The sequence below is a fragment of the Myzus persicae genome, unplaced genomic scaffold, assembly GCF_001856785.1.
Source record: "Myzus persicae strain clone G006 unplaced genomic scaffold, MPER_G0061.0, whole genome shotgun sequence".
NCBI classification, from domain to species: domain Eukaryota; kingdom Metazoa; phylum Arthropoda; class Insecta; order Hemiptera; family Aphididae; genus Myzus; species Myzus persicae.
This window is the reverse complement of record NW_019104044.1, coordinates 231,743-252,105: the sequence shown is the minus strand read 5'-3', so window position 1 is coordinate 252,105 and position 20,363 is coordinate 231,743. Positions and strand designations below refer to the sequence as shown.

At 31.9% G+C, this 20,363-nt stretch overlaps 1 protein-coding gene across 19 annotated transcripts in view; it reads right to left on the bottom strand.

Moving 5' to 3' along the window:
* LOC111037941 (voltage-dependent calcium channel type A subunit alpha-1) overlaps positions 1 to 20,363 on the bottom strand; it is a 263,106-nt gene that overhangs the window by 28,414 nt on the left and 214,329 nt on the right. For 11 of the 19 annotated variants that reach the window (XM_022320794.1, XM_022320795.1, XM_022320792.1 and 8 more), the window contains 20 exons: positions 19,974 to 20,115; positions 12,773 to 13,016; positions 12,477 to 12,580; positions 11,572 to 11,687; positions 11,361 to 11,420; positions 11,102 to 11,203; positions 10,869 to 10,889; positions 9,790 to 10,002; positions 9,426 to 9,648; positions 8,691 to 8,895; positions 8,393 to 8,614; positions 8,222 to 8,322; positions 8,024 to 8,158; positions 7,744 to 7,933; positions 7,548 to 7,660; positions 6,734 to 6,994; positions 4,635 to 4,802; positions 4,045 to 4,246; positions 3,027 to 3,191; positions 1,956 to 2,066 (listed from right to left, as the gene is read on the bottom strand). In XM_022320794.1, coding sequence (XP_022176486.1) covers positions 1,956 to 2,066; positions 3,027 to 3,191; positions 4,045 to 4,246; positions 4,635 to 4,802; positions 6,734 to 6,994; positions 7,548 to 7,660; positions 7,744 to 7,933; positions 8,024 to 8,158; positions 8,222 to 8,322; positions 8,393 to 8,614; positions 8,691 to 8,895; positions 9,426 to 9,648; positions 9,790 to 10,002; positions 10,869 to 10,889; positions 11,102 to 11,203; positions 11,361 to 11,420; positions 11,572 to 11,687; positions 12,477 to 12,580; positions 12,773 to 13,016; positions 19,974 to 20,115 — 3,098 coding nt within the window. The remainder of the gene's footprint in view (positions 1 to 1,955; positions 2,067 to 3,026; positions 3,192 to 4,044; positions 4,247 to 4,634; positions 4,803 to 6,733; positions 6,995 to 7,547; positions 7,661 to 7,743; positions 7,934 to 8,023; positions 8,159 to 8,221; positions 8,323 to 8,392; positions 8,615 to 8,690; positions 8,896 to 9,425; positions 9,649 to 9,789; positions 10,003 to 10,868; positions 10,890 to 11,101; positions 11,204 to 11,360; positions 11,421 to 11,571; positions 11,688 to 12,476; positions 12,581 to 12,772; positions 13,017 to 19,973; positions 20,116 to 20,363) is intronic. The other 8 variants (XM_022320799.1, XM_022320811.1, XM_022320798.1 and 5 more) reach the window with 3 other exon arrangements.

Here is a 20,363-nt window from a genome sequence, read left to right as displayed (position 1 = left end):
AAGCAAACAACGTGTTTAGGTTAGACATTTGACTATATAGTGTATATACATAATAATATATATATATTATGTAGGTATTATTATAAATGTTGAATTATTATTAAACAATAATAACAATTATTGTTATGAGTGTAAATATTGTACACGCATGCTTTCCATTGAAATCACCGTGGGAGGACATGGTACATTCGTAGAAGACGGTCAAAAACAAAAATAAATTAGAAATATTAGGAACAATATATTTTTTTTTTAATCGTATAGGTCTATGATAATTATATATAATATCATAATATAAATTATTAAATTATAATTAATTAATCATGAACAATGTTACCTTGCATCCAAACGCGATGAGTTTTAAGACACATTCTACCAGGAATAGCAGCGTCAATAAATGATTGAGGTTCAGTAGAGCATTGTTAAGTAGATGCGATTCGCGATGGTGCTGCAGCCACGAAATAAACAACCAAATTAAAGCCACGTTTTAATATTACACAGGCAACTAATTAAATGGCTTTGGTTAGTAATATCGTATCTAATAATAAAACTTTGGTAGGTACTGGTAAAAAAACAAATCTAATTTGTACAATCTATATATATAATATAATATAATAACATATGATTTTCGTCTTTAAGTTCGTGGTGAAATCAAAAAAAAAACAACGGAAATAACATTTATTGTTTACCATAAATTCTGAAAAAAATGTGATAGTTTAGTCATAAAACTATTATTATTATATTATAATGTATAATATCATGTCGAACGTCTAAAACATTCAGACGAAATTTAGAAATACCAATCCAACAAATCCAAAGGATGATGATAATGATGATAATAATAATAATAATAATAATAATAATAATAATAATAATAATAATACCTAACTATTATAATAATATTACAATATTGTGTACTATTTTATAGCTGTGTGTTGGATATTATATTGTGTAATATATAATACCACGGTGATATTAATAATAAATTAATATACATATTGTACTATCGTGTTAGTGAATCCGTATGAGGAAATGCTAAATCCAAATCATTATAGCTCAAGACTGAACATAAAACGGAGCGATAAAAGTACGACGATAAATGCCATACATTTTTTTTGTGCGTTCACGCAGCTCGCGACGAATACCCCCCGTAGATAGAAAGTAAACACAATAATAATAATAATAATAATAATGATGATTTTAATAATACTAATATATTTAACCCCAAACTCGGTGGCATTATAAAGGATCTAATTGGAAAAACAAATTAACAATAACAGTATAGTAGTTGTGGCATGCCAAATAATAATATAGTATTCAAAACGCAAGACACAAGCGGACATAAAGGTACCATATCAAATACACATACGCACACACACAAACACACCAACAAATCATGCTTGTCTACATAATATATATTTAGAAAGAACATCAACATCGTATCAGGTAGTATGTGTCTGTAAAACTCACGTCCTCGTATTTATTGGTGTAATCCATAATATTATGAGACCACTTACCTTACACATGTTGTAGGATATCTATGTGTCGTAGGTAGGAGGAATACAGTATAATTGTACACATCACTTTGGTTAGTAGTTCATTTTTGATATCATTTTTCAAGGGGTCTTGTCAGTGAGACTTTACGATTAAATAATTTTTTATTTCGGGAGCAAATTCAATGGAAAGCACGTGACGGACGTATATCATAGTAATAATAATAATCATTTTTTCAAAACAAAATTTGTAAAAGTTTCAAATCAAAAATAACTTAACATACAAAAATTAAAATAACTATCATATAATATAAAATACTATGTGAAACGACGGTAAATATAATATATGTATATATAATATATATAATATATACTATATAGTGATAAATTATTTTATTTAATTCTAGAGAATATCTATATGATTAATCGAATATGGTTACTACTACTTGGCACGTGTTCTCTTACCCTGACTCCAAACGCCAAAATTTTGAGCACGCACTCAATGGTAAACATGCCAGTAAACACCATGTTCATGTAATGTAGAGCAGTCTTGTAGGATTTTTTTTGTTGATAAAACTATAAAAATGAATAAAAAAAACAATGATCAACCATTATAGTGAAAAAAAAATAATAAAAGAAAGAAGAAAGAACGAAAGAAAGAATGAAAAGCATTTAATTGTTCTGATAGTGAACTAAATATAAAAAAGAACACTTCACAAATGTTACACATTATGTTATAACCTTTTTCATCGCATAGACTGATAAAAATTACTCAAAGCTATTTATTTAAATAAAAATATATGTCATCAGTTAGTCAATAACAAAATAAAAAAAAACACAATATAAAATAAAAATCAATATAAAAGGCAGCGATGCGTTTATTTAAATCAATTATGTATTCATTAGTTAATTTTTTTTTTTTGTTAGACGTTGAAAGCAAAAGTTATGCGGAATAATAGAGAAAAAGATAAATAGAAGCAACCTGAAAAAAAAAAATTAAAAAAAAAAATTAAAACCATGATGTGTGTGATATCCACAGCAAATGGGAGTGATCAGCTTAAGCAAATTGTGCATGCAATAAAATATGTTGGTCAATAATTTATTTTAAAAAAAAGTCCAAACAAAAATAACTCTGCTAATAGTCTCCGCGATAAGTACAAATAACGAGACCACGAACTAAACGTGTATAGTGATATTATACTGTCATGATGATATTATTGTCAACAGTTCGTCCGCAGTTGCGGTTTGTTCTCGTCATAATAATTTTTAAAATTATTATTATACACTGCGTAGAATATTAGTATAATAATAATAATTGTTGGTGTTTAGTGCGTAAATTAACTATCTCGTTGGGAAATCATTGTTAATCGGTGATAATTATAATAATAAACGAATTCAGCAAATATTCGACGGTACGGCAATAATTATTATATTATAATAACGACAATACATATGTTACGGCTAAATATATTTTATAATATATATATATATATATATATATGACGAAACGCGTCCAACGACGCCGACGAGACTTACCTTCATCATAAGTAACAGCGTGTTCAAGACGATGAGTATCATGATGAAATATTCGAACGGTGTCGACACTACCAGCCGCCATATCTTGTATTTCATGCTGTTCCTGTCTTTCGGCATGTACCTCTCCAGCGGTCTCGCTTGTATGGTAAAATCTATACACGATTTCTGAAACACACGTGATCGGTGGTCCTCATCATCATCGTCATCAATACCTCATCACCGGTTGATATTATTGTCACCAGTGATTGGAGCCCAACCAGAGATTAACGTGCAAGTGATGATTATTTGCGGGTAGTGCAAGGAGGAATGGACATCATTTCACAGCTAGCTCTTTTTTGGACATGGGCACAGTCTCTCGATCTATTTTTTTTTAACCGGAATAAAGCCTCGGTTTTTATAGTCGGTTAAAAAGTGCTCATTTTTAAAATGTGGTGTCATATTATTATTCGTAATAAATAATAATGTTATACGTATGTTATGGACGACGAAGAAAATCCTCGAAAATATAGTACGTACATATTGTAGTGCGGTTACGGATACTATGGAGAGCGGTGGGCCAAAAGAGGATTGAAGTTTGTTGAAATTTTTGTGTTAACATGATATTATATTGTGATGAAATTAATGAATTCACTACAAGTGGTGTGGTTAATAATAATAACGCATACCTACTCTTTAACGTTCATTAATTATAGTAGTTTGTAAATTTTAAATCAAATTGCATAAAGACGCAGCCAAGGGGTAAAGCTAGGAATATTGCCCTTAATTTTCCCAAATTTTAAAGAGATTAAAAAATATTTCTATGGTCTATGATAATTAATGCAATTACACATTATTATTGCAGTACGAGAACTGAAACCTAAAATAAAACCTAGAGATCAGTCATGCTAAACTTATGGGAAAACCTCGTGAAACCAACTACCTAACTATAATCACTTTATCAGCACCTCTCAGAGAAAAATCTTGGCTACGCCACCGCGTTATAGCAAATAGAACTAACTAGGTACGAGACAAGTCCTACCTGGTTTTTATCAATTTCTCCATCTTGTAGTTCGGCCTCTCCCTGTTCTTGAAACGTAATGATGATCAACGCAACGAATATGTTGACGAAGAAGAAAGGAAACACGATAAAATAAATTATGTAGAACAACGACCTCTCGATGTGGTAATTCGGTATGGGTCCGTGGTCCTCTTCCGTAGCCGCTATCGAATTTTGCAACACCCTGTAGGAAAAAATCCCCATGACACATTTCTATATGACAAAATATAATATAATATGAACTGCAACGAGTGTTATGTATAACTAGAGCAAGAACATGTATATATTTCGTGAGTATCTCCTTTCTATATTTCGAACTTTTTGAGGCTTAAGACTTGTGGGATGTTCATAATACATTTACTATTTCTTAGCGTTCCATCAATAAATATTTTCGTGGATGAAATAAGGACTTAATAATATTTAACATATTATTTTATTTGTTTGTTATTTATAACATCATACTGTATAATGTAGTTATAATTAATGTGAAACTCTTTAATAACGCTGCCGTGAATATGCTCGAAAGTCCTTGCTCTGTTTATAACTCTCGTCACAACCGAGTGTGCACGCACTGAGGCCATCCTTCGCCCGTTTGGACGGCGAACAGCGTCAACATTGCCACAGCCACGTTGTCGTAGTAGAAGGCCTGTTGATCCCATACCCTCCTCTCAGAGGTCGGTATGAACTTCTGCGAATTCACGTCTTCCGTGTCACCGGCTTCGTATTTGAAATAATAACCCCTGGAAATCGCGAACGGTCATAGTTATTATACATCGTCATCAAGCTCCGAAAATTAGACGCGCATATATATTATTAAAACAAACAATTTAATAAACTATTATGTAAATGACTGACTTGGAGTCGATAAAATTGCCATTCTCTACCATTTAAGCATTAACCAACAATAAAAAATTAATATTAATATTTGTGAGATTATAACTAAGATAAATGTGTGAAAATCGTGGATACAATATAAGATATTTATATTTTAAAACAAAGAAAGTTATATGTGTGTGTTGTGTGTGTGTGTGTGTATGTGAGCAATTCATAACCAAGTCTACACATCGCATTAATAGTGTACTATATTACCAGAGGCATCTGCACCTCAAATCCAAAAATTATAATTTTGTATTTTAAAGAGGTGGATTACACAAAGATTTGTTAGCTTTCGAATATCGAATATTTTTTGTTTATATAGGGTTGACATTGGTTACATAAAATAAAATAATTGTAATTATATATATTTTTAGCCCGATATATTGTATATTTTGTCAAAACCACCTTATATCAGCTGTAAGCTTATATAAATAATAAATATACCAATCTAGTGTCTAGTATATAAAATTATAGACCTAAAACGGATGGCCCTTATGCAAATCGGCAGTTTTCACAAAATTGTCATCAATAGATTCATCAAGATCCATAGTTAGATGGGCTACTTGATATTTTTCAACACATAGATGTTGAATAGACATTAACTCACGGAAAAACTATAATTCTCTAACATTATAAATACGTTTTTGGGATGGATATATGATAAAATGTATCCGACCAATTTTTCGTAAGGTTTTCATTCTTTCTTATAGTTACCATTATTAACAAAAACATTTATTACAAATAGATTTTCCTTATGGAGGAAAAATAACGAGTATCTATAGTTTTTTATTTACATATATCGTTGCCATTAGTTACAGAAATTAAAATAGCCATTGGATACCCATCATTTTAGACCTATATTTATTATACACCTATATTTTGGTTAAAACTACCCAAATTACAGTGTCAAAACTATGTGCAGTTTACATTCAAAGGAGTTTAAGACAGGACAAATCCTATGACATTTTATAATTTGTGTCACCCACGAACAAGATCAGCTGCTATAGGATAATTTATTAATCGCTACACAACATAATATAGGTGACTAAATATTTAAGAAGATTCATAACCGATTTTTCAGCTTATTTGTGACTATATTGCTTTCGTATTTTCTATAGTGTCATTATCGCCTCTCTAATAAGAAATATCGGTCATTTTATCGGCTTTAATAATATTTTGTTTTATGTGGCAAACTGGTAACTTGTATAGTTGTTGGCACGGTTACGGTTGTTGGCGCCAAGTAATTTTGCATTTCGTAATAATAATTTTTGATTATGAATTTTATGGATATATTTTTTTAATTATTCGGTTTCATCGGGACTGTTATATTATCAATATTTCAATCTCTGCGTTATCATGTTTTTAATTTGAAGAACCATAATTTAATGTCCCAATGGAACAATAGTTAGGTGCTAATATCTATTAAAAACTATTTCTTAAGGTGCCAATTATTATACAAGTTACCCTTTTGGTAGGGAGGCTATCTGTATTTTTTTTTTTTGTAGTAATAATAATTATTTATGGGTGTTAACAAAAAAGAAAGATCTTCACTGACTTGAGCGTAACTGTTGTGAATAGTTATCTAACAGCTATTCCGTATGCGATTGTAGTAGTTGGCATCAGAATTATTACAATGTCAGTGTTTATTCATTGACTTGGTTTATTAATTATTATTATTTTTATTACAAAAATACATTGACAGTCGAAATTACTGTTTAAATTTTAATTAACAGGTTCCAGCTTTTTTTTTTTATAAATCTGTTAATGCACGCTTGAATCATAATAATATACTCACTGGCATGTGCCGTTGACCGACTTGCTGCTGTCGTTACAGTAGAAAAACTTGCCGTGGAACAGCTGAACAGCAATGACGGCAAAGATGAAATGAAACAGTATGTACACGATAAGTATGTTGATCACGTTCTTCAGCGAATTGACCACACAATCGAACACAGCTTTGAGCTTGGGCACACGCTTGATGGTCTTCAGCGGTCGCAGTACTCGCAGCACTCGGAGAGACTTGATTGTCGACAGGTTCGTGCCAACGGAACCACCGCTGAAACAAAAACGTACAAGCACTCGTGGTCAGAAAAATTTTATTATACGACGACGGCTCACAGGACCATGACTCATGGCTAAAATTATACAAGTTGTAGGTGAAAAACACCAACATTTATAGTTATAGAAATTAATGGAAAAAAAGCAGGTAAGTTGATTTTGCTCTGATGTACATTAGGTGTCCAGAAGATCGCAGTAATGGATGGTATTAAATTTGAATTTAATGATATTATATTATTGTATACGAAAAACGATTCTGAGTGGAGATGGTACGTCAGTCTAAGATATTTTATATTGTTATTACCTATAATTAATACGGTAGAAAGTAAGTTGAATTAATATTATTCTTAAATTATCGGTGATGTTGGATAAATATTAAATATACTTATGTAAAATCGGCCTGTTTTTGAACTGAATTACAACAAAATGACAAACGTAATTCTTTGTGTTAATATGTAATTTTATCCAAATTTGAAAAACAAATCAACGGACAAAGAACGGAGCCAACTTTTGGATTCTTAGCTATATGATTTGTTGTTTTGATGCATTACCCTTTTTGGAATATGAATGACGCGAACGCACAAATGACCACAACCGCATCCATTATGTTCCAAAACTCCCTAAGGTACGAACCGGGATGTAAAATCACCCCCAGATCGATTATCTGAAACAATACACACGAGTAGTTATAATATCCTTATCATGATGGATTTTCGTTTCGCACGTGTCATGCAGCTGCACTCTTACCTTCAGTATCATTTCTATGGCAAAAATCACTGTGAACACGTTGTCGACTACGTCCAAATAATTGTTCCAATCCGAATCGTCGTTTATCGGATCTTCGGCGGCTAACGCCACGCTACTCAATATGATAATCAGCATGATAAAAAAATCGAAATACCTCAAATTGACGATCCAATGGGCGGCTCTTCTAATGCTGTGAGCAACGTAAAACAATATGCAAATATTAAGTGTGAGAGGACAAAATTAAAAAATTTAAACTTTACTATAGCCTATAAAAAATTACCCGTTGGTAGGTGACAACAAAAACATAGACGAGTACGGTAACATGGGTTTCGGCCCTTCGTCTTCTTCCTCTTCCTCTACTTTACTGTCGGGCTCATCCGAATGATGTTTTCGGTGATGTCTGATAAGTGAAACACTTCGAATTATTTCATAAATTAATGTCAAAAACACTCATGAACATGATTATCAAATATTTTACCTGGAATTTTGCGATGGCGATGTTGGTATCATTTCCATCTTGGACGGGTCAGTACTCATTTGTAATGCTTCCATTTCTTTCTCGAGTTCTTGTTGTTGTTTCTATTGAATGTAAGTACCAGGATGAACGAAAGGCCTTATAATATAATATTTACCCACCGCTCGTACTTACCTCTTTGTCCTCTTCTTCTTGTTCTTCTTCGGCAGCTGTTAATTCTTGCGCGTTCGCTAAATTGTCGACGGCAATGGCCAAAAACACGTTCAGCAGTGTATAGTTACCAAACAGTACTAAGATAATGAAGTATAAAGCGTATATCATCCCTCCGCCTTGAGTCTGTGCTTGACTTCTAATGCCTTGGTACATGACTTCGTTCCAATCTTCGCCGGTAAGAATCTTAGAGTGAAATTAATAATATTATTAATAATAATAATGACAACGAAATAATGTAGCTTATAAACAAGTGACTAACCTGAAACACGGTTAGCAGAGCTATTGGGAACGTGTTGAAGTTTGTTGGGGGCGTTCCTTCCTCGAAATTGAACTGTCCACCGAACAACTGCATACCGAGCAGTGCGAATATCAGTATGAACAAGAACAGTAGGAAAAGCAACGATATAATTGATCTCATGGAGTTGAGTAACGATATCACGAGGTTCCTCAACGAAGACCAATACCTGAGACGATACGAGAAGGAATTACGTGGATGTGGTGTATACTTCACGATTCTAAGAGTATTGTATAGACTACTACGTCGGGTAATAAAATAACTAAGCAAGCCTGGGAAAGTTAATAATAATCTTTATTTGGTTAAAGTAAGTTGATGGAAAACATTTTAAAAAGCTTAAAATAAATAGTTATCTTAGTTTAATGGAAACTTACAATTAACTTATTAACTTCAGTTAAGTTATTATTTTTTTTAGTATAAAATTAGCCAGTTGTATGGTAAAATAATGAAATGTAAATGTTAATACAATATACATTATCGATTTTAATTGTATTATTAATTGATAACTTTACGTAACTTGGATTTGGTTAAAAGTCACTCGTTATCGATTAAATTTATATCAATAAAAATTAGGTTAATGAAAATTAAATTTTAAAAAGTTAAGTTAAAAAGTTAAAATCAATTTAACTTTTAACTGAACTTTAAGTTTTTAACTAGTTTATTCCCAGGCTTTAAATTAAGTATAAGCGAAGAATTTACTTTGTCACTTTGAATATTCGTAACAATCGAAGTGCTCTCAGCACGGAGAGACCGAAGGAACCACCTTTGACGGCTGACCAAACGACTTCGAATATGGAACCCATGATTACGACGCAATCGAAACGGTTGAACGCGGAATCAAAGTATATCCGTATGCCAAGCGCGTACATCTTGATGAACATTTCGGCCATGAAGAGCATGAGGAACACGTACTCAGAATAAACTGTCATTTTCAAAACCGTTCAAATTAATTATTAACATACCATACAAACCAGAAAGAACATTTTTTGTCTTAATACGCGGTTGTTTAAAGAATTATGAGAACGCAAAAAAAATAAAATGTTAAATCAATGCAAAGTCTTACAGACAAAATTCGTTATGTATTCTGGTTGTTTGTGATGTTCGATGGCGACGAACACTGTATTAAAAAACACTAATACGATGACGAACCAATAGAACCATTGCGCTTTTACCATGCGTCTGATCCAAAACCTAAACCGTTTTTCAGCTCTCCACATGGAAGCGCAAACGCCTTTTTTTCGCATTCGGTCTTTGAACGTCGGCGTGCGAGGGAAACCTGTGGATTGTAATAAGATTGTTTTTTAATAATTTTGGTAAAACACTACTAGCTGAGCTATGTATAATATACTATTCTGTCTACCGATAAACTCGTTATAATAAAACACCAATGGCCAACCGGTAGCGGTTATATGTGTGAAAGCATTACGCCGTGTAAGTAATTCATATTACACAGATAGGTACTCATAAATATTAACAAATGTATTATTATTGTTACGGGACGATAAAAAACGTAGATAGGTGATAAGAGCTAGGTAGGTAATAATATAAATAAAATAAGAAAACAGTAATTTTGATCATGATGACATTACAACACACAATTACACAACAATAATTTACACAAAATAATAATATGCTCGTAATCATACACGCGTTTCATATACCAAGGTATAGTATTATCGGTATAAATAATGTGAAATCGTTGGCCATCGAGCTCGAACGCTATTAAAAGCAATCGTCCATATAACCGCCACTGTGAAATCAGCAACACCGTATAATAATAACTGTTATAATATAATAATATACATTTATGTCCGAAACAAAGTGTATTTTTCGTCTACAAAATTCGTATTATGTACACAAGTTGTTTGATTTAATTATAATAATATTGTCTATGACTACTATATATAATATATATATTATATATCTAAATATTATTATCAACTGTCCACTCTTGTACGCACACACGCATACACCACACGCACACAAACACACACGCCTCCGACATGCAAAAGTTTAGTTTCTTTCGCAGTGTATAAAATCCCGGGCGTTTCTAATTAACACCCTCATCTCAATCAAAACGTTCTAGGCAAAACTCACGCTTGATGTACGCCCCTCTTATACGTGAAACAATATAAACCGTACCTTTTTTGCCTTTACCAAGCACTGAAACATAACATTGAATATTTTGATAAAGTTTTAATAGGTTTTAGGTATATACACTGTGATGTAACATTATCATATAGGTAAGGTAGACGAAGGGAAACGTTTAGCCACTAACGGCATATCACTATAGAAACACGGGGCGTTTATCACCCCCCGGAATCCACGTCATATGCGATTGCCACGCAGCACAGACAACTATATATCGTGTTTACCTTCATCGGCTTCTTCTTCCTCGCACTCTTCCTCGGATTCGGTGCTTTTGCTTTTGCCCAAGGTTTTCAGTTTTTTCCTTTTTATGTCTGCTCTTCTTCTCGCTGCGAGAAATCGTAAAATCGACACATTGTAATATTATACGTATAACATATAGGTATAGTACAATAGGTAAGTACTACATTATAATAAAGAGAGAAACGGAATATAACGTTGGAACAAAAAATAAATAACGTCGATATCGTTCGGTTTCATCTTTACCTTCGATAATGTGTCTTCTCTCCTCATCGGTGGTCCGTTCTTCGGCCAGGATGACCTCTTCTACAGCATCGAAAAAACCGAAAAAAGAAAAAAAAACGGACGCGTTAGTCGATTCACTTGAGACGTTATAGCGTCAGGCAACGTTTAAATACTGTACGCATAACGACGTCTACGGGGGTGAAAACATTTTTGAACTCAAGCCGACACTTACCGGCTTTGCATATCCAGTCTACATAACCATTGAGCTCGCGTTCCAGCTGTTGCTGTCGCCGTAGCTTCAAGAACGTTTGCCGGTTTTCGACTTTTTCTCTTTCTTTAGCGAATTCTCTACAAAGCCAGGACACAAGGAACGGTATTACACGGACTACTACATAATACTGCAGTCTACTGTTATGTTGTATTAGGTAAATGATTGCGTTTTTGAACAAAATATATATTAAACCAAAATCAAACGTACGCAGGTTCTTTGCAGGACGCTATATTACATACGAGATATCATGTTATTTCTCATACGGATATTATATCATTCTTGCACAGATATTTTGTATTTCAATATTACTTTGTGCGGAATCATGGAAGTTTTTATTGCAGCAGGTAATAATTGTGATGGGAAGTGGTTGTTTTTGTATAAAAATGTACGTGTACTCAATGTATAGGTACGCAACAATATTATGATATTTACTTGGAACATAAAATGTATGAAGGCCGAGGTAGGTTAGGTCGGTCAAATACGTTAATACATATTATTAAGGTATCGTTTACTCTTTTCAAAATAATTACTCGAGTTTAGAACACGGTATTAATAAAATACCTGCGGCCGTAATCCAGTTAATGTAAGAATTAAACATATCGATGTATTTTTTTTTCGTGCGCATCTTGTAATATTTAGCCTGCCGTTCTACGCGGGTTCTCTCGTTCGAGAACTCTCTGCAAAAGCGTACAAAAGCGTATGAAAACCTCATCGAACATTATTATAGGTGCCGGGTATTTGTTTGTATTTTTAATAATATAATATTTGTCTGTCGGTTTGTTTATTTTTCCCGTAACATGTATTATATGTTTCAGCAGTTTAGTTACAATATAGTATAATAATAAAAATATGAAAATGAGACTCACCCGCTAAGCACACCGAGAACTAAATTGAGCATAAAAAATGAACCTAGAATAATAAGTGGTACAAAATATATCCAATTGAATAGCACGCCGTACGCATCGTTCATCTGAAACAACAATCATTAATATCGGCATATAAAAAGTACGTATAGTCCACAAAATGTAATAGACACACATTTTAATCTGAAGTTCATGTTTTTATTATCTATATTCTAAATAATGTACGTACTATACTATCGTTTACGTTATCTATTTATTTATTATTTTGGTTTTTTACATTAATATGATGCTCGACTAACCCAGTACAAGATGGTAGTCCACCCTTCCATAGTGATGCATTGGAAAACGGTGAGCATAGCCAGTCCGATGTTATCGAACGACGTGATCCCGTAGTTGGGACCTACCCAGTTTTCTATGCACGTGGACGTCGTGTTATCACAGAAGTACGCGTTGTACGGCTTCGTTCCCTCGTCTGAGTCCGAGTCCGAGTTACAAGGCGCCGGGTTCGCTCCCTCGATTTCCATCGCAATCAGATTATCCAACCTAACGCACCAACTCAAAAACATTATACGACTGTGCTGCGAAAACGGCTCAGTAGGGATGGCAACATTTGTCTAGGGAGGTATAAATTGACTTTCCATATATTATCGAAAACATAAATATCGATGTAACGATGTAATATTGTTACGAAAAATATCGATATATCGATATTTTGTCAATTTTTTTTCAATCAATTTATATGTCGAATTGTTGTCGCTCTTGTAGCATTGATAGAAGTCCACTACCATGTGACAGTTATGTGTAACTGTATAGTATAACTGTAGTATATGTGTAACAGCATAACCTTACTAAGGCAAACAGTCTTCTGATTTGGGCTCTTGCGTATATACTGAAAAGTGTTGTAGATCTAGCATCTATATGTATATACATTGGGACTATAATGGCTACAACATTGATACCAAATTGAGGACATAGTCTACTACGTTGGTATGTGATTCGCCTTAATTGTTTGATTTTAAATTCTACTGAGTTCACTTATGGAGTGGAAATTAAATTCAAGACGGGAGATTACAATTTGCCCTACTACGAGAGAGCTAATATGAATATAACCTATTTACCTGATCTAAACCTAACAAATGTGATTGTTTCAGACTGGTTGCTCAAGTTTGCCCCCCTCCAAGTCTCTTGTGATCGTAGATGTCATAATCACAGATAAATATTAAACAATCATGAAAATCACTGAAAGAAAAGTTGTTTTATTACAAAATACAAATGGGTAAATTAAAAATCAATATGCCAATATTACAATACAAAAGTCAATTTTTAATTTTTTTTAATAATCATCGATATTTCGATATTATTAACCTACCGATGTGTCGATATTATCGAAGCGCAAGTATTGGCAACAAAATATCAATGTATCGATGTTTATTATCGTTGCCATCCCTAAGCCCATGTACAACTTCATACTATGTACCTCTAAAGTACCTACTTCGTAGACAAGGCACCAACATAAGTTATTACTTATTATTGCTATATTTTTTACCATATAAACGTTTTTATCACTCCGAGAACATAATATAATATGACAAAACAATATTTGGTACTTATACCTATAATAATAGTAGTATGGTGGTGTCCCGTTAACGAACTTGTGGTTAAATTATAACGTGGTAATAATAACAATATGATACTCGCACATCACTCAGTATACGAACAAGAACACATAGTAATTATATAATAATATTTTATACTAAACTTTAGTAGGTATTAAACATGTATTATACATAAACACACACAGTACACACACACACGATCAGTAATATTATGATCAATAATAACGGTGTTATATAATAATATTATGTCACTGGTATTGATCCATAGCTGTAGGTTCGTTCATGACGTTATTTAATGCTTAAATAATTATTGATAACGATAAAACAGTTGTGACCATTGACCATTTAATAGACCGGTTTAAAATTAACCCAATTAATCCCTCACCGGGATATTGAACCATGTAAATTATATGGTACAAACACTGTGAACATCCCAGTGAGTTTTTTTACACCGGTTTAGTCCAGTGGATTCTTGGTGTATTTTTAACTGGTTCAACTGAATGGGTTTTATGGGGGGTATAAGAAGAGGCATAATACAAAATTAGCTGGTTATTCTTGGGAGGGTAGGTTGTTAAATTTATCTAACTAGTAGTTTAAATATAATTCCGAGCCACATCCGTATATATTATTGTGTTGAATCCGTCTTACAAATGTGCAACATGGAGAATTAGGGTTTAGTAGAACCCAAATTGATTCGTTAGCTTTTTAATATTATAGTAACTACGTTTACTCGTGAGCTGTGATCAAACTTAAATGTAAGAACATCATTTGCAGTATTTTCTGCAATGTTGGTTGCTTACGATATTTTAATTTCCAAGTGAGTTATGAGAATGTAAATTATTAAAACGTAAAAATACATTATAACTAGCTCAAAAATTAAAATATCGTAAGAAACCGACGAGAGGACACAGCTATAGTGTTCTTATAATTTTAAGCTTGATCACAACACAAAATTGGTTCTGCTCAACTCAATTCTGTTATGATATTGTACCATTACGTTTGTAACATGGAGTCAACACATGTGGGTGAGACGTCCTCTTAAACTCTCTTATATTAAGTTGATGGTCAATTATTTATTCAAATAAACGAACATCGGAACACGAAGTTTATGCGCACTTATACGGTATACCGTATGAAGCAAGAAGAAAAGTTCATCTGAAAGAATGAGTATCTTAAAAATTATAACATTAATCTAGCATAACAGATAATATCATCAAAATATTGATTCATTTTTTAAACACGCTTTACAAATTGATTTTGTAATATTATAACTAGTGTACATACACCACATCACTATACTTAGAATCAATACAGAGATAGAATAAATGTTGTGACTTGATCCTTCACATTCTGTATAATATAATATTATTATATCATACCGTATTAAACGTATACAAATAGTACCTACAGCAACTAACAACACCTAACTTTTATTTTATTCTTCAAGGATAATAAAAAAAATAAAATAAAATATCGGATAGCACAACTATATTTATTATAGTTATACCTGTTTTAAAGTTAATCCTATGAGGTTTCGTTTATTTTGCACTGCCATTATACAATATTATCCGTCACACATTTATTTGTTTTTACATATATTTGTTTTAGTTATAAATTAATAATTCAAACATTTTCTTAAGTAAATTATGATAACATCATAAATCTAAAATGAACACTGACCTATAAAGTTTAATTATACAATTAAACTTTAAAATAACGACCAAAGAATGTTTGAAAATACACAGACAAATAAAATAAAATAAATTAATGTGATCATCCACATGATAAGCAAATAGCAATGACTAATCAATAAGAAATAAAAAAGTAGTTATTTACTATCATGAGATCCTATATATATATATGGACAGAGTGTTTTTTTTTATTTAAAGAAAATTAATAGTCTATGCAATATGCATAATAAGAAAATATGATGAAAGATATACATAGAAACCGTTTATAATAATTCCAGTTATAGTGAAATATCGGGTGTAATGATATTAGATTGAAGATCTCGGCCAAGCTCCTATATTGAGTACTAATTTGTATCTGTTATATTATGACGTCTGTAAAATGACTATATACGGATGATACGATAGTTATTTTGGTTATATTATAAAAATCCTTTATCAACAATTTCTGTATTAAATTTTTATCGAAGGTAATACAACAAACAAAATAACTAAATACTAAAAACATATTTTAAAGAAATTAAAAAAATATATTGCAAGATTTTTATACAAACAATGTACAAAACAAACAGGATAACATATTTTTTTAATACAACGTAAATATAATTTTAAAATAAAAAACAAATTTATTTTATTTTATTTTGTTCTAAATGTATTGAAGACACGATTTAGTGTCCTTGAGTATCATTATAAACGGTTTCTACTGTAAATCATTTTATTTTTACATGAATAATATGAGGATGGAGACCATCTGGTGATGGAAACCAACGTGATTAAATAAGTGTAATCGTAAAAGTAGAATTCCTAACAACTAACATAAAAAGTTCAATAGTATACATTCGGTTAACTTTAGATAGCACCACATCGTCCACATCATTGACTTCTGGATGAGAGGAATATGGGGAATTTGCCTCACTAGCTTTTTGGAATTTTTTTAAAATTTAACTAAAAATTACTATACCCTCAACAAATTAAAAATGGCTATATATAAAAAAAAAGGTCATAATTATAATAAATCCCATTAAGAGTATGCCGTACCCGCATTATATTATGTTTCTCCGTCTTGCACACGTAGATACAAGGCAAATTTTCGTTCACCAGTATCAAAAGTACCTATGCTGTTAGTTTTGATATTAGGTCAATTCACTCTACCTATGATATCAAAAATAAGAGCATATTATTGAACGAAAATTTGTCATGTACCATGTACCTACGTGTATAAGACGGAGACAACATAATATAATGCGGGTAAGATGTCCTCTTAAGCTACGTTAGAAAATATATTTTAAATATTAAAAATTAAGAAACTTATCTCTCCTTTAAACAAATTTCTATGAACCATCACTAAGTATTTTACACCAACAACAAATAGTGAACTCTTTTATTAACATAATTGGGATTTATTTGAATGAATTTGTTGATGCTAGGAAAGGTAATAGAATTAATGATGCCGGTTAGAATGAAAGTGGTTAAAGCCATATATTTCGGAAAACGGCGAAAATGTTTGTATTTAGAAAAATCAATTTGATAATGAAGTAAGTCAAATAACAGCGTCCCACGTTAGTTTTAGTTTCAGTAGGTACTCAACCTAAAGAGCGGTTGGATAAAGACGAGAGTGGTATAAGTTTGTGTTACAAATAATTTCAAAAATGTTTAAGAAATAAAAAAGTTTAAAACTTTACCACATTTAACTTAGACTGAGTAACACTCTAGTGTGATAGAAAAAAAATTGCATGTGTAGTACACATTGTGTACTGTAACATCTGTAACATCATAATATTTGTCTGGCTAAAATAGTCAGTCTAATTACATAAAATTAATTGTATCTAAGTCATGACAATACGAAATAAAAAATGTGGTTTTAGGATAGTGGTGAAAGTCAAAATAGGTACAACACACAAGAGGGTGATATTGAATGTTTAGGTGTTTGCATTTGCCTTTATTGTTGGCTCAATAAAGTAGATTACGATATTGTAGGTGCACGTGTATTAATGATGCACATATGCACACATTAATCATCAACGTTAGGTACCTATATCTACTTAGAAGGACAAAATACTGCTGATTTACGCGTTTCACTACTTGTATTCTAACCAGCTCGTATTAACCTATTTAAATTTTAAATTATTCAAAATAATAGGAACGATATTATATCTTAAATTCATTAAACAGAATGTGTTTTTTTAAACACATTAAACATAATTCTGAGTGTTGTACATATATGAATTTATACAGAATTTGTTTTAAAATTTATTTATTTTTAGTAAACTATTGAACTTTATATGTTAGTTTCATTATGCATAATAGGCATAATGAAAAAATCTCGAAATATTGTATTGATTGAAGACCTGAGATCAACAACAAGACATTTCCATATTTTGGTCAAAATTAGTTTTTGATTGCACATTATAAAGACAAAAAACTGAGTCGTTAGGTGTAACAACTAGACATCTCTGATTGCTGAATACGAAGATATCATATAAATGGAGGTCTCTGGTTTTTATTTTAATGCAACAACAAGACGTCTCAAAGTTTTATATTTTATTTTTTAAATCACATAAAATTTCATTTTAAGAGGATCAGTGGTGGATAGTTTTTTTAGCCAAAACATACCAATTGTTTATCCATCATACTGATCGGCCTAGAAATGCGATAATACCTTTGAAAACTGATTTTAATTCTTTATTACTACTTATCTACTTGAGATCAGTCAGTCAACTTATCCCAATGTCAACCCCCCCTCATATATACATTAAGTTTGAATATTTTGAAATTTTAGAGTTGATTATTTGGAATTTAATTCAAAAATCTTAAAATGTGGACTTACCGATCTCAAGTAGACATAATAACGAATTCAAATCAGTTTTCAAAAGCATTATCATATTACTAGGTTAATCAGTATAATTAACAAAAGATTGGTATTTTCGGCTGAATTAACTGTCTGCGGCCCATCCTCTTAACAATATTATCAATGTTTATATAAATTTATGTTTTATTTAAATACAGTTTTTGTTAATTTTTACAACTATTATTTAATTTTTAAGTTCCTCCCAAAAAATTGTATTAATTGGAGATATACTGTTTGTTGCTCTCAGGTCTTCAACTATTAAATGTCGTATACAGTTCTTTTCAGAAATGAAAAGATTTCTGTGGACAATGTACATAAGATACAGTTTTATAACATTGTTTCATTCAAAATAATTTGTTTTTACACTACATCAATTAAAGACTATATGTACAATCTTTGTTAGTCTATAAATGTTCGAATAAAAATGCGTGTGTAGGCTTGGTTAACACGAAATTGAAGGGACCGGCATAAAATAAAAGGATAATGCAATTGTAGGAAATTCTAAGGGCTGGAAAAAGTTCAAGACATAGACAATTTCGAGTTCGAGTTAATCAAGTGCAACTGTAATTGTTTGTCAAAACTGTATCGTATATGTGTCGTTGGTATTTAATATAATACAATTATTTCAATACCTACTTCACTCTATTCGTATATATATGTATTGTGCGTGTAATGATTGTTCATAAAAAATCATTTTTAAAACCGTGACTCGGAAAATTTAACTATTTCTGTATTAACAGGAAATGATAACTGCTCAACATTATTCAATAAGAGTATAACCAATTAAGAAGATTAACGCGAACCAAAATCAACTATTCGAATTTGTGAAGAATTAAAAAATGTGATAATTAGATGATAGAGTTGTCGCCCAGGCTGATGTTAATATATGAATATTGAATATGGATAATTTTAAAAATCTTACTTACGATTATAATTGATTTGTACGTTGACATTTTCGAAAATATAATAGCTTCTTAGAGCTGCTGCCTGTTGCTGTTGTAAGTAATCTGTGTTTCCGCGTCAAAGAGATAAAAAGATGTACTCGAAATTAAAAGCTCTCGATTAAAGGGTAAAGTAAGCAGTTATTAGCAGACCACAGTTTTGGAAGAACACGAATAACAAAAACAAATACAGCCTATATAGGTAGGGATACCTAATTGCCTAACTTTAAATGGAGATAAAAAAATGAATAAATACAGAAACACAAAGGGGTAGGTTTTTCCCTGCAGCTTCACGAACCCGAGCTATTCCACTGTCCGTCACTACAGAGAAAACGTACCACTCTTTAATTTTCCGAGCCCCGGTTTATGTTACATGACGTATACTTATCACGTATACGATAACGCACTTGTAGCAAGTCTTGTGCAACGCTCCGGAGTAAAACTCCAGTCCGATGATTGCGAATATGATGATAGCAAATAACACCAATAAACCAATCTGGAGTAGCGGAGCCATCGCCTTGATGATGGACTTCAGCACGACTTGCAGACCTAAACGGGGAGAAAAAAAAACACACACGCGGGTTAGGTCTTGCCAGCAAGACGGTTATCGGTTGCATCTATAGCAAACCATATGTAGTACGATAGTATAATAAATTTCATCCAATAATAATTGGTCGACGGCAATTACTCTTGAGTACTTATATAGTAATATAATAATATGTAAGCTACAGCACAGCGTATATGCAATACATTGTACGACGTTGGATACAGAGTGATTTTTTCCGACGCAAGGTTGT